Source organism: Rhinolophus sinicus, chromosome 16 (assembly GCF_057876585.1).
Source record: "Rhinolophus sinicus isolate RSI-liver-muscle chromosome 16, RSI-T2T, whole genome shotgun sequence".
Classification (NCBI taxonomy): domain Eukaryota; kingdom Metazoa; phylum Chordata; class Mammalia; order Chiroptera; family Rhinolophidae; genus Rhinolophus; species Rhinolophus sinicus.
Window position 1 is genome coordinate 132395040 of NC_142516.1, and position 14681 is coordinate 132409720.

At 42.9% G+C, this 14681-nt stretch overlaps 1 protein-coding gene across 25 annotated transcripts in view; it reads left to right on the forward strand.

Annotated features, from left to right (window-relative positions):
- TACC1 (transforming acidic coiled-coil containing protein 1) overlaps nt 1-14681 on the forward strand; it is a 96984-nt gene that overhangs the window by 36191 nt on the left and 46112 nt on the right. For 9 of the 25 annotated variants that reach the window (XM_019748115.3, XM_019748116.3, XM_019748118.3 and 6 more), the window contains 2 exons: nt 12007-12193; nt 13143-13258. The exons of 1 other annotated variant lie outside the window; for it this stretch is intronic. In XM_019748115.3, coding sequence (XP_019603674.3) covers nt 12033-12193; nt 13143-13258 — 277 coding nt within the window. In that variant the 5' untranslated portion in view covers nt 12007-12032. Of the gene's footprint in view, nt 1-10730; nt 12194-13142; nt 13259-14681 lie in introns of those variants that run through there. 15 more of the 25 variants (XM_019748121.3, XM_074329620.2, XM_074329622.2 and 12 more) reach the window with 8 other exon arrangements.

Genomic DNA, 14681 nt, shown 5'->3' on the forward strand with positions numbered 1-14681 from the left:
AATGAACGTATGTATTATTGTGCCTTAAACAATAAAGGTATTTAAAATATTTTTAAAACAAACCAAGATGTTATTTGTATACAAAAGAATTCTATGCTTTATAACATAGTTCATGTTACCATTTAAAATGAGGTGAATTGAGGGGGGCATTGTATCTCTCTTACACGTACCAGGTGTGCATATCCTTCAGGGTTGGGGAGAAAGCCTAGAATTCATATTTCTCATCCAAGACACATGAGTCCTAGTCGTGCAAACGTTGGTGCCTGAGTACTCCTCGGGCAATCCTTAATGACTCAAGGACTCATCTAAACACCACGATATTGGGCCCAGTGACCTGTGGCAGAGGTCCTTTCCAACTGAAAATTCCTGTGGTTCAGTGAGATCTGGGGTGGATGCTTAGGTTTGGAGTCAGTCACTTATTTGTTCTGAAAACTATTTAAAACAGATACATTCTACTCAGTAGCTATCTATGCCTTGGTCAAAGGAAATAAAAAATACATGATATTACTGTATTGTGGGGGATAAAAATACTTCTCCTCCCACCTTCTAAGTTCTTCTAGCTGGGCTAATAATCAAATTAACAGACAGATTGACAGGAGAAAATCAAATGTTAATATGCGTGCATGGGGAATTCACATAAGCATGAAAATTCCAAAGACAATGAGGCAAAATTGGCTACGTATGTCATTTTGGACAAAGGAGAAAAGTGGGGAACGGGATCTTAGGTTTCAAAAGTGAGAATGGGTGATTTACAGGTAACTGAGGAAGAGCGGGACACACATGGCAGGAGAATTCTTGCTTCAGTGGGACACAGGGTGTGATCTAGCTTCCAGGCCCTGCCTGGAGCCCTCCCATCCACCATATTTAATTCAAATTACACTAAAGGGGACATTCTAAGATTTCCTTCCTGGAGCAGGCCTTTCCATCTGAATCTCTTAGGCAGGAAAGGGGTAGGGTCAAATGTTCTTTCTGAAATAAACATTCTTTCATTTCTTAATAACCAGCTTAAAATCAATATCCCAAAGGGTAGCTTTAAGGTGGCAAAGCTTTAGTCCCCTTCAAAATCAAATGTGATGAGTTACCGAGAAAAACAGTAAAAATAGCCCTGCTTATGATAATTCTGTAATACAACAAACTAACTTGATGAATTATGACTCCATGAGAAAACAGTTTCTAAAAAAATATTTTGTGGGTAAGTACAGGAAATCATCACTAATACCAGTTAGTGTCAAAGCCAAAGAACAATAATGATTAATTCATTTATAAAATGTGGGTCAGTTATTATTTTAGCCTTTGAATTGGAAAAATACTCTTATTTATTATATAGTATTTCTGGACTTACCATATTATTTTTCTCCCCAAAGAAGGTAACGTCCTTCGTACAATATCCAAATACATTCTACCTGGAAGACTTGGCCTTGCTTGGACACTAAGTGTTGGCTCCCTATCCCCTTCAGCTTCTTTATCCACACCTGTCATCTTTAAATATGCAAATACCTAATTTCCAGAAAGGCATCATTCCAACTGAAGTCATTACAGTGAGGAGAAAGGTGGGCTCAGTCCTGTTTTCAGGATAGTTAGACCAGCTCATCACACGGCAGGCTTGAGTCTCATGGTTGGGGAATTTTCTGGCCTTACGAAAAGGACATCACTGAGATATACGATGAATTTTTGAAGACTCTAAATATAAGAGTTTAGATGCTGAAATGCCTGAAAAAGGTTATATTGTTAATGGGGAGGCGAGGCCGCCATAATAGAGACCCAATGATACAACAGTGCAGAGAAGACGGACTTTTACTTCTCTCTCACTCAGCAGTCCTCACTCGGTGGTGATTAGTCTAGGGCAGCAGGCTGCTCTGCAACTCAGTCTGGCCTAGCCCTGTCCGCCTTGTTTCTTCACCATCTCCCAAGTGCGGTCCTTGTAGGGGAGGAAAGTTTTCTCTTCTTCCCGTCCAGGTTCTTTGATCTAATAACATACTACAGATCAACAGGAGAAAAACTAATTTTATGTATACAAGATACCCATAAAAATATGACCCAAAGGCAGGTAGGCCAGGGGCTACAAAAGGGAGGAGGGTAATTCAAAGGTAATTAGAAGTTTGCCCTGCCACACACTTATCTCTGGTAATGGCTGTCTTTCTGAGCCAAGCCCCCATCTAAATTCTTTTAGGTAGTTAAGGAAGAAGTAAAAGTTTTTCCTGAGCCTGTTAGGTTTTGATTGTCTTCAGGTCAAAGTAATCCACATGTCAGAGTGACACATTTTGCTGTGGCTTATTCTGCTCCCCTTCATCCTCATTCACAGAATAGAAACTAGCTCACTCCCAGCCCATGGGTTGGGGGAAGGAGAGTGCAAGACAAGCCATTTTTTAAAAAAGGCATTGCCCCCCAATTGCATCTACCATCGTCTCACATCACACAGGTCAGAACTGAGTCATAAGGCCACGCCTAGCTGCAGAGAAGGGCTCTAGCTGGGAAATGTGGCCTCTAGCTGGGTGGCCATGTACCCAGCAAAAACTCTGGGGGTTCTTTTACTGGAAGAAATAAGGAAGTAATGGATGTAGGGGGAAGTTAGAAGGTTAGAGTCTCCCATGGTAGTCTTGTAGAAAATCAAAGGATAAAGATGCATGAAGTACACAATGCTGAAGTATTACAGTTTTTCTTTTTTAATCTTAATTAAAATTGTGTGTGTGTGTGTGTGTGTGTGTGTGTGTGTGTGTATTCACTGGTACAAAAGGAATAGAGCCATGAGTTTTGTTTCACAATTCATGTAGGAGATATCTTTTGACAATTTTATCAAGTTTCCAACAGTTAACGTTTTTCAGTTCCTCTAAAAGATAGAAGAGGTCAGTGTGACCTCCTTCCCTCAGTGTCTCAATATTTTCACATACCAAGTTGTGCAGCTAGCTGCATCACTTCTAAGATACAGGGATCTCTCTTGCCCTCTGGGCAGGGTTGAATTTACCATGAAGCTAATGAAGCTTATACTTCAGGACCCTTCATTTGTACAGGCCCTCTTGTAGTTTTCCAAAGGGGCCCTAACATTGTGTTCATGAGGTCCTCTTATATTTTTCTTAAAGAAAGCACTCCAAATTCTTAAGCTTCCTGATATGCAAAATTGGGCCTTGCCAACTTGTTCCATGCCTCCATCTCCCACTGAGCTCCACCACTCTTGCAACTTTTTCTCAGAAGGGAAGAGGCTTGTAGTTGTCCCTTCTGCCTCATCCACATAGTTTCTTGGAAGAAACCACCCTAAAGGGAAGAACATCAAATGAGAAAGCACCCCAAAGAGAGAGATGTTTAAACTGATTTTCTTTGCATCTACCACATAAAGTTCACCTTTTATATCCAGGCCTACGTGGCCGTTTTTGAGGACTCTCATATATAGCAATAGGAATTCCTGGGAAAATCTGTTTTAATGGCACCTTGGCTCTCCAGGCAAATGCCTCCATGTAATTAGAGTGTCACACTTTAGTCACCAGCAGGTCACTTAGGTTAGACCCCAGGCTGCCCACTAGGCATTCTTTCCCTTTTCACCCGACTGCTTGTATTAATTTCTGGCAGGTCTGGGTTCTCCGAGTAAGGGCCCCTTTGGTTAGAACTTTCTTGTAACTGTTAGAGGAAGAGAATCTTCTGTTAGTTCCACTTTCAGATTAGAAAAGTAATCTTTTGTCCTAAAGCATTGTTCCTGGCGTGGAGTTTGACTGTATATGCGGAAGAGGAGGGGAGAGATGGATGCAAATATGCACACACACACAATTTGGCATGTAATTTCAAGGAGGATATGATCTTCTGAAATCCTTCCTTGCTAAACCCAGATCAGAGAACCCTTGCTCTAGAAGTTGAAAATGTAGCCAACTTGACTAGTCTGTAATAATGCCTTCCTCATGAGTCTAGGGGGCAAGAGGGTGGGCATTAAATGAGATAATACATGTAAAGCACTTAGCATAGTGTCTGATCCATAGTAAGCAATTAAAGTTGTTCACTTCTCTGTTGGGGTTTGGATGATCTTACTGGTTTTATGAGTTCCTTAGGATATAACAATATTAGCTTTTGGTTGCTACTATTTTCCACGGCCTGTTGATTTGCTCTTTTATTTGAAGGCAAACATTTAGAAGCCTTACTCTTCTTCTGTAGCCAAATCTGCAATCTTTATTTTGTGTGTTATTTCGTTAATTATTTCGAAGTTTGGACAGTTTCCTTCCAACAGAGCTTTGACAGATTCTGTTGCTTCTACATTGTTTTCTCCCCATGGTTTTATTTTTATTATTTAGCCATTTAATCCATCTGGAATTTATCTTGGTTTAGGCTCTGAGGTAAAAGTTTAACTTGGTCTGTTTTCCCATTGCCAACTGTCGACAAAAGAATGTCCAAACCTATAGAAAAAGTCTATGAGTTTATTAGAGCCAAAATTTTGAGGGCATGCCCAGAAGCAAGATCTCGATTAATTGAAAAAATGCTCCAGAGAATGGCAATTTTGCACTTCTTTTTATGCATTTAGAATCAAAGGAAAAAATATAAGGAAGATTACATGAAATCCATTGGTGGTGGATTAAGGGGGTGGGAGAAAGCAAAGTGGGGAAATGTCTAGGACTGGATTAAAAGCAAAATGGAGAAACATACTTCTTTTACATTTGTGGGTATAGTGTAGTTAACATTTAATATTTATAGTAAATAGAGATGGTATGCGGGCAACAAGATAACAATGAGGAGTTTCATGGTCTCCTGCTCCGGTGGTCTTGTGCCCTGGTGCCCACGGTTATGCCCTCCAGGGGTCTGGAAAAGAAAATTATTGACATTTCAAAGGTATGGTATTCTAGATGTGTAAGAACAATGGACAAGGTCGCTTAAGGTAAAGATTGACCTTTGTTAAGGAAACTATAGGTCTCGAACATGACTACCTGCCATGACCTGCCCAGTTAGCAATTTATGATCAGACCATCCTGTGGGGTTACTTTTGATCACTGAGCTTGTAAGGCCTGCCATGTGGCACCCCCTGACCTTTTCGGGTTTACTATATAGTCCCCTTTTCAATCACACAACCAATATTTCTCCAACCATTTATTAAATAATCTTCCCTTCCCCACTGTATTGTAACATATTCTCTATCATATAATAAATTTCTATATCTTGTAAGGTCTTTTTCTGGGCTTTCTGTTCGGTTTCACAGAATAAGAATATGCCTATTTTTGCATCAATATATCTTACTATCTTGTAGATCTAATCCCCATCTTGACTCTGTTTTTTTTTTAAGAATCTAAAATATGCTCACCAGTTTATTTTTCCAGATAAACTTTTGAAAAATATTGACAAATTCTAAGAAAAATCCCTAAGAATTTTGAATGAAAATTGCATTAGACCTATAAATTAATGGGGTAGTATTGCCATCTTTACAATATTTAATTTTACCACATTGGAACATTGTAATGTCTTTCCATTTATTCAGCCAGTTGTTTAGCTTATCTTTACTAGTGAATAAAATGAGTGATGTATTAATATTTGAAGTTTTTAAAAAAATTTAACACATGCAAAACAGACAGCTTTCCCCTCTCTTCTCTTTGTACTATAACAGAGAAGTAAAAGAACATATTTTCCTTCAATTTTCACATACACCTAGTTTCAGAACCAAAATATGGCAGTTAACCTTTACTCTAAAAAGATAAAAACTGAAAGTAACAGGAGGCCACGTATCATGCCAGGGAGTTTGCTTCCTAGTTTCCCATCTTTTTAATCTCTTAGAAATACAGGAAGATTATCCATCACAAACACATGCGTTACTGTGATGGAATCCCCCCAAGTCCCCAGAGTGAGGATTTAGGCAGAGTGGGTGTCCCAATTATTTGGGAAAGCTTTTTGTGGTTTTATTCTTCTGGTGGACACTTTTCCCCACACCCTCTTATCAGTGAATGTCTGCTGCCCTTTCCAAATGCTCTCCCAATCTGTTACCTTTGAACTTCTAAAGGACAATGTTTCACACATCGAAAATGAGGACATGTATTTACAAGGATAGTGGGTAGAATATTGGATACCAGGATAATCTCAGAAAATTCAGGTCAGGTGATCAATGCTCTTCGAGTCTTGTAGATGCATCATTTGAGAGATTTATTTTATTTTGGAGGTAGGGGAGAGAAGAGGGAATATAATGGCTGCAGGAGAAAGACTATTATTCTATTTCAAATTCCTAAATTCCTTCAGCCTCTTTAACTCAAGCCTTAGATTCCACCCTCCCTCTAGCCCAGGTAAATGAAGTAAAGTAGATCTTTCCAATTTGGAGTAATGTTCATGGTTAGAAACTGAAATTCATAAACTTATAAAGAGTTTCAGATGGTTTTCTTGTCTGAGAGTTTACATATAAAGCTCTCTGACTTGGAGGGACCGCTTTTCTTACTGCCTAATCTGCTAAAAAGGAATGTAATTTCAAGAAAACAAAATCTGCTAAGTCAGTAACAGTCATTTTACAAGATGATATGCCTGTTTAACAGGCTCTGTAACTGCAATGTTGTTTAGCAGGAAAAACCAAACTTATTTCTACTGGAATAGAAAATATTTCTAAATTTAAAGATAGTTCACTGCTTTAAGTAGATCTTTTGAGCTTATTTTTGTTTGCTTGTTTTCAACTTCGGATTTGTGGTAGTTGGCGGGAAGAATGAGGGATAACATCGGGGTTATTTTCCTTAAGTAGAATGAACAGACTGACCTAATTCTGTTTATATCTTTTGTACTCAACAACTATTTCTCTAATACTCCTACACTCCAAGGTAAAGAACTAACGTGAATTTTCTTTTAAAGTCAATTAACATATGGTCATGATATTTGATGGGGATGAGAGAGAACCTCATAGAATTGGTTCTAAAATGACACTGGTTTAGGGTAAACATCATAAAATATATTTGTGGGTTTTTTCCCACTCTCTGAAAGCTGATACAGTGTAAGTGCTATGTGGCAGTTCTGTTGTCGGTATCATCGTGACCCAAGTTGAATGGCGTACTTTCTGGGGAAGTCAAACTTCACTTTTGTGATATAGAACAGAATAGATCAGAGGGTGGATCTGACAAGAGTTGTTCACCAGAGCAAAACCTGGACAAGGATCTCTGAGCAGGCCTAGGTGGGGAGCTTGGCCAAGTGGTTAGTGGATGCAATCTGGATCTCTTTTACTCTTCCTGAAGATCTGAAAGCATATTAATTAGCCATGGACATAAATCTGGCTTTTCTCTTTTAAAAAATTAGAAAGGAGTTTCTCTTTATGATATATTTTACATTGAGAATGCATAGTACAAATTCCCTGATTTGGGTATGTTTGGGTAGTGCAGGGAAGATTCTATAGGTGATTATAGCCTACAGGTAAAAGATAACATCAGATCTTGTAAAGTTGAGATTGTAATGTTAATAGTTGAATGTTGTCAGACGCCATTATTGGCAATGCTGCCTTGTACAGACATCAGCATGCTCTTGCCTGGTTAGACTGAGGTAGGTCAGAAAAGCAGGCCTCCTGGTAACAATGGCTGTTTTTCATTGGAGGGCGCTGTACTGTCTGTTCTCCAAATAGTGCAGCTACCACTCAGTTCTGACTTTGCAGGTGGTGTCAGGTAAGCAGGAAGCCAGGACTGTAGCAGCAGCAACAAATTGAGAGCAGTATCTAGCTGATAAAATCACAAGCTCCAGAGTGGCTGAGAGGGCATTCTGCTTTCTTCCAGTTTGATACAGTTGCAGAAGGTACTGAAAGGTAGGAGAGGAGTGTTCTAGATTCAGTTCTAGCACTAATTAACTGTGGGACTTCTGGTAGGTGGTTACCCTTTCTGGTTCAGTTAGCTTATCAGCAAATTGAGAATGAGAATACCTGTCCTGCTACATGAAAGAATGATTATAAGGATCAGATGAAACTTTATTAATAGAAGGTACTATTATCACTACATCATAAAGACCTTCATTTAAATAGTTGAGAAACAAAAAGCTAAGGGCTGAGGGTGTTTAGCTTGGTGAGTGGGGTGAAGATTTTCAATGATCATGTTGAACCACAGGCAGGGAATTCCCCATCATGTCTTGGAAACCTCCTCCAGTGAACAGGATGGCTCTCAAAAAGAGGGGTTGGGGAGTGGGAGATGGTCCACTGAGGTTCCACTGAGGCATCTCAACGTCGCTGCCATTGGCTGTTTCAATGTCATACGAGCCAGTGCTTTTCCTAAGCCCTTCAGAGCTGCCCAGCCATTTTGGTTACGTCATCAATCTGGCATTTAATCTTAGTTGAAATAGATGTATCTTTTGCTCATCAAATTCTTAAGTTGTTAGAAAATACGGATAAGTTGACGGCTTTGTCAGCCTGCCTGACCTTTCTGGTTTCTCAGTGGTTACTTTATCTCTCTGAGTCCTTTGTGCCATCCTGACCCTCCCCTCCCTCCTTGCCTCCTCCACTCCCTCAACATCGTCTCCTACACAGATGCCTTTTTATTTCACTGGCTGCCAGGAACTCCATTTTCTTAGCAGTAGTGGTTTTCTTTTCCTTCCATTTTAAAGTGTTGCCATTGTGCGAGGCTTGCTTACAGCACTGAACAAGTGGAGTGAAAGATGAGGACTCTCATTCCAGTTCTGCTTCTTTTACCCTCTGGAAGAAGCTGTCTCCTTCTCTGGGCAGTTTGAAGCAAGGAAAACAGCAGTTTCACAGCTCCCAGGTTGTTACCAGAATGATCTTTCTAGTTGGAGATGTTATTTGCTAAAAGCCTGATGATGCCCCTCTGCCCATCCAGGCTCCATGGGCCATTCAGGCACACGGATAGATGGCTTTGTTTGTACTGTCCTGGCCTTCACAAGGTTTAAAACAGTTTAAACTAGTAAGAACTTTAAAGATTGGAAGATTTAAAAAATGAAATCCAGGATTTTGGTTTCTCTTGGAAAATTGTTAGATGCAACGCTGGACACCAGCAACTGGGTAGGGCCACCCCTTAGCCAAGGCCAGTGTTCTCCAGATACCGTGTTTCCCTAAAAATAACACATAGCTGGACCATCAGCTCTAATGCGTCTTTTGGAGCAAAAACTAATATAAGACCTGGTATTATAATATGATATATGATATGATATGATATGATATGATATGATATATAATATAATATAATATAATATAATATAATATAATATAATATAAAATCAAGTCAAGCTATTGAGTAATTACTTACTTTATTACTGTTCACATTATGTCCAGGAGTTTGCGGAGGGGTGATTTTTCAGAAACTGAGCATTTGCTTCTCTGGTTTTCGGGCTTTATCTCACTGAGGTCATCACTTGTCCCGGGTTCCGTTCTATGCTGGTTCAAAACTCGATTTCTTCAGGAGGAGTCAGGCTTTAGGAATTTATGTCACCCTAGCCAAACTCATAAGGTCTGTTTGTAAACTAGAATATTCATCTTTTTGCATATTTATTGAACACCTACTGTGTGTGTGGCCCTGTCCTAATCTCTGAGGAAACAAAAATGAATTATAAATACGATGTGGTCCCTGCCATTCAGAAGCTTAGGGTCCAGGAGAGGGAGAGATGAGTAAACAAAGAGATTATATATAGTGTGCTAAGTGTAGCGTGACCTCAAGCTCTGGGTTGTCCTGGTTTATACCTGATGTCCTGGTATAACGTAATAGTGCCCCCTTTCAAAACTACCTAAGGGTCACAGTAAAAGTATCTGTGGATGTTTGGGGTATAAAGATGGTAGAAAGGAAGGAGAAATCAGCCTGCTTTCCCAGAGAAGGTACTTGAGCTGGGTGATAAGGAAGTTCAGGCAGTCAAGGTCTGGGAGTTTAGGTGGGGGCAGGGGAGAGGAATGTGCAAAACTCTGCAGGCCAAAGGGAGCTTGTTCTGGAAGCAGCAATTAATTGGTTTAAATTTGTTTCCCAAATTTATCCTGTGAAGAAAACTCTCCAGGACACTTGGTAAAAATACAGATTTCCAGATCCTACTCGCAGTTTGAATTTGTTTTTAAAGAAGAAGCACCTCAGGTGATTCTTGAACATATGAAAGGTTCAGAACCAATTCTCTACTGATTATGTCTGGGACACCAAAGCCTGGGAATAAAGGGGGACAGGAACAGCAAGACTAGATAGAGCACAAGTCACAGATTAGCCAGGTGGGGGTGACCCCAGGTGACAAAACTCTCAGAGGTAGAACCAGTTGGGAGACACTTACGGTAGAACTGTGAGAAATAGTGATGCAGAGGAATGAAAAGATTCGAGAACTATTCAAGAGAGGAAGAATGAACAGGACCTAACATATGCCAGTTACTGATTTACATTGGGTAATATTATTTCCAGGCAACAAAATACTTGTGTTAAATATAGGAATCTGGGGAAGCTTATAATCTGAAGGTTTATGTGGTGAACCATAAACCTAAAAATACAGTTGGATAGTGTTGTGGTATATTTCATGTGGACCTAAGACAAAATGACTCCTGCTTACTTCACATCTTCGTAGTTTCCAGAACAGTCATGACAATTGTGTTTATCTCTGGGAAGGAGCTAGATGAATTCTGTAAGCATCCTGACACCCCCAACACTTTCATCTAGACTTCAGGCGAATCCCCGCCCTTCTCTTATGGTGAGACTACATGCCTCCTCTTATCTTGCACTAGTTTTGTTTTTGTTTTTGTTACTGAATGTGTAAAACAATCATGATTCATCAACGTGCCAACGACTTTGTTCCTAAGTTCTGGAGCTGGTCTCTCTGTAGGAACCTGCAACCACTTCACAGATTCACCATAACTCTGGGAAATTATAATAGTACAAGAAACGCCTTATCCAGCCATGGAGACCATTAAGCCTGTTGTTTGCGGTAGCTGATTCACTTCGTTTTTTGGTGACTCTGCGGAACAATCCCTAAATGGACAATGAAGAACATCCGAGAGCTCTGCCTTCAAGCATTAAGAGAGTTATTTTGAAGGCTGCCTTCACCAGGCCTGTGGGCATACTTCTGAAGCAGTAAACTAAATCAGAAATCAAAGACTTGGAAGTTATGAAAAGAAAGCCTCAAAAAGGAGAATGGGAAACCGATCAGGCTATAATTTCACAGGATAATTTAGCATCCTTTACCCAAGACCTGGCCACAGAAGACTCCAAGAGTGCGGTTTAAGGAGGGTCAAAGCCTCTAAAATTCCAGTCCTCGGCTACTCTTGTACTAGCGTTGCTACAAGGGATTTCCAAGTCTTGGGAGTGATAGGGTTGAAGGTGAACAGGCTGAAATATTCCACGCTGTCAATATCAGGGAGGGGGAAAAACACCAGTCAACAGCGGCCTCAAAGTTTTTTTTATTATTAAGGGGCTTCTGTGTGATCCAATATCACCAACGCCATTAAATCACAGTGGTTAGATGAAAAAATTAAAAAGGAAAGGAGGAAAAACCCAGCGTGCATGGACCAAGAAAAATGGATCTTCCCTGCTCCTGACACTGACGGAGCTGTTGGGGATGCGAGGGTCCAGCGTCCGCTGCCAGAATCGCAGCCGGGAAGCCCCTTTCCCGCAGTCCAGGCGCGACCAGAGTGGCGCCGGGGCGGGGGGATCCGGCGGGCGCGCCGTAGACTTCAAAGGCCCTGCGCCGCCGCCACCCCCCGCGCGCCCGCTAAGTAGTACAGTCCGAGGGGGCGGCTCCTGGGGCGCGGCTCCCGCGGCAGCTGATGCGCGCCGCACTAGCGGGGAAGCGGGACCCTGGAGCCCGAGACCCTGAGTCCCCGAGACCCGGAGTCCCCGAGCCCCCGTGCCGCCGGGCGCTACGGACCAGGGCCCCGAGGAGGCCCCAGGAGAGGCATCTTTCCGGCGGGAGTCTCTCGGCTCCCGGGGCGCCGCGGCCGCACCGTTTGGGAAGGAGGACCAGGAGGAAGCGGCACAGCCTGCGGGCTGAGAGGAAGCGCTTCCACCCGGGCCCCCGACGGTGCTCGTTTAACCACATCCGCGCCTCCGCTGGAAACGCTTACAGGCGCCTGTCACCGGTTCCCTCCATTTTGAAAGGGAAAAAAGGCTCTCCCCCTTCCCCTACTCTTAGGAGCTGGAGCGGGAGGAGCCGCGCTCATGGCATTCAGTCCTTGGCAGATCCTGTCCCCCGTGCAGTGGGCGAAATGGACGTGGTCCGCGGTGCGCGGCGGGGGCGCCGGAGAGGACGAGGCCGGAGGGCCGGAGGGCGACCCTGAGGAGGAGGACTCGCAAGCCGAGACCAAATCCTTGAGTTTCAGGCAAGTACACGCATCCCTGCCGAGATGCAAACGTGCTGCCATCCATCCATCTGCGCTCATTCTGTGCGTGTGTGTGGTCGCCCACCCGCGTAACCATATTCATGGCAATGCTGCGTCCCTGCCTGTAACCAGGTCCTCGCTGTGCATTCAAAAGTTCAGGATGTTCTGTCGTCCTATGTATTTTCTTCCCCCTGTTTCAGTATGAGCTTTCTGAACCTAACCCAGAATCTGCAGTCTCTCCGCATCCCGGTTTACCTCAGTCACTTTCTATAAGCTTCAATCCCCCAGGCTCCCCCGCTGCACACACACACACACACACACACACACACACACACACCACAGAGTCATTGATGACACCCAGTGTAATTTGGGGCCCTCCCGGTGGGGAGGAAGTCGCTCTGTGTCCCTAAAATACAGTCATGGTAAAAGAAGGTCGCGTGATGACAGGCCCCTGGCAGCTGGTGAGAAATGGTGGTCTCTTCTGCTCTGTCACCGTGTGATTGCGGAAAGCAGGTGACAGCATTCTCTGCCTCGAGCTGAGTTGAGTTCCAAACAGGTAGAGGCCTGCCAAAGAATAAGGCATCATGGTTTAGGTTTTTAGGGGGAGAGGGCAGCCTTCATTTTTAAGCCTCTGGGAAAGGGCTCTTGTGAGAAAAGGAGTCTGTTGGAAAGCGCCTTTTTTGGGTGTCGGAGGGAAGGATGACATCAAAATAAATGGTGCTGGAGCAAAAGCTCCAGAGGATAGAGGAGATTTCAGGGAGACAGGATGCCAGACAGAAGCCCTGCTAGAACACTGGTAGCATCGCTCACAGGCCAGTCAGTGCTGAGGATCAGTGGGTTGTAAAGTTAGGCAAAAATTTTGCGTTTTAGCATTTGCGGATAGCTAGAGTATAAAGGGTGTCGGAAATACCGTTGAAAGTGGTAATTCCTCATTTTTCCCCCTTGGCAGCTCGGATTCTGAAGGTAATTTTGAGACCCCTGAAGTTGAAACGCCAATCAGATCACCTCTCAAGGAAACCTACGATTCATCAGTAGGATTAGCAGGACATGGGGTCAAAACCCAAGGTAAGAGAAAACTTTCATTTTTTGCCCCTTTTGTTTTGAAGTTTTGAAAATGTAAACGGGGGAAGGAAAACAGTTAACTTAGGGCCATTTAAAAAGGTCTGGATTGCCTCCTTGCCGAAAAAGAGCTGTTTTAAAGCTCCTGGTTTACTTGAAATGTATGTTTGTTTTTTAGGAGTGTGGTGGTCAGAGGCTTTCTTTCCTAAGTAGTTTGTACATTTGCAGGATGAGATTATCATTATTAAACCTTCCTGCTGGGCCCTTCCTCTCAGCCCCTAAAAAAGAAAAATGTGTGCAGGAATGCAGTGGTGGAGGTGTGTTTAGATGTGGCTTCACAGATTTTTGGGGCTAAGTCCCTCTCTGCAGGGGTGTGGCTGAAAACAAAAATTACAGGTAAGAGTTGACTTTTTTAAGATAAGGAGGAGTCTTAAGAGGCTGTTTCAAAATTGCTTACCTCTCCCCTCCGTCTTCCAGGCAGAAATGGTGGGGAGCCCCTCTGTTTACCTAAGAAAACCTGGCCCAGAGATTCTCTCCTAGCCCCTCAGAGCCCAACCTTGAGCTTGCCCTTCATCTACAGAAGCTTCTGCTGTTCCACTTAATTAGTAGAAATCTTTTTTGTCAGACAGCCAGTTTTGAGTAAAATTTCACCTGTCCTGATAGAATTCATTTATGTATTCAGTAAATAAGAGTACACTGTGATTTAGCGGTGAAAAAGTGCTGCTCTCACCAAGCTAACATTATGGAGGGTGATGGACCTTCTAAAGGTTAAGCGAAATATATATGTCTGCTTGTCTTAAGTATTATGGGGAAAAATAAAGCAGGGGAAGGAGGTATAGGGTGTATGGGGTGGGGAAAGGAGATGCTGAAGGGTAATTAGGGGGAGCCTTCCTGATAAGGAGACTTGAGCAGAGCCCTGAAGGAAGATGGAGGGAATAGTCTTGCAGATTCTTGGGGAGACAATCTTTCCAGCAGAAGGAATGGCATCTGTAAGGTCTGAGACAGGACCAGTCTGCCTCAGAGTGAGGCTCTGAGGTGGGAAAGGAGCAGCGTGTTTGAGGACCCGTGAAGGGGCCCGTGTGGCTGGAGTGGAGTGATAGGCAGGGGGCAGTAGGAGCTGAAGTCAGCCAGGTTGGGGACTTCTGGATCATGTTGTAATGATGCATTGATTCTCTTTCTGAGTGAGATAGGAAGCCTTTAGAGGATGTGTTAGCTTTCTAGGGCTACCTTCAGGAAGTACCACAAACTGGGTGACTTAAAACAACAGAAATGTATTCTGTCACAGTTTTGGAAAAGACCTCCAAAATCAAGGTGTCCACAGGGCCATGCTCCCTCCAGAGGTTCTAGGGAAGAATTCTTCCTTGTTTCTTGGGGTTGCCAGCACGCCTTGGTGTTTCTTGGCTTGTGGCAGCATAACTTCAGTCTCTGC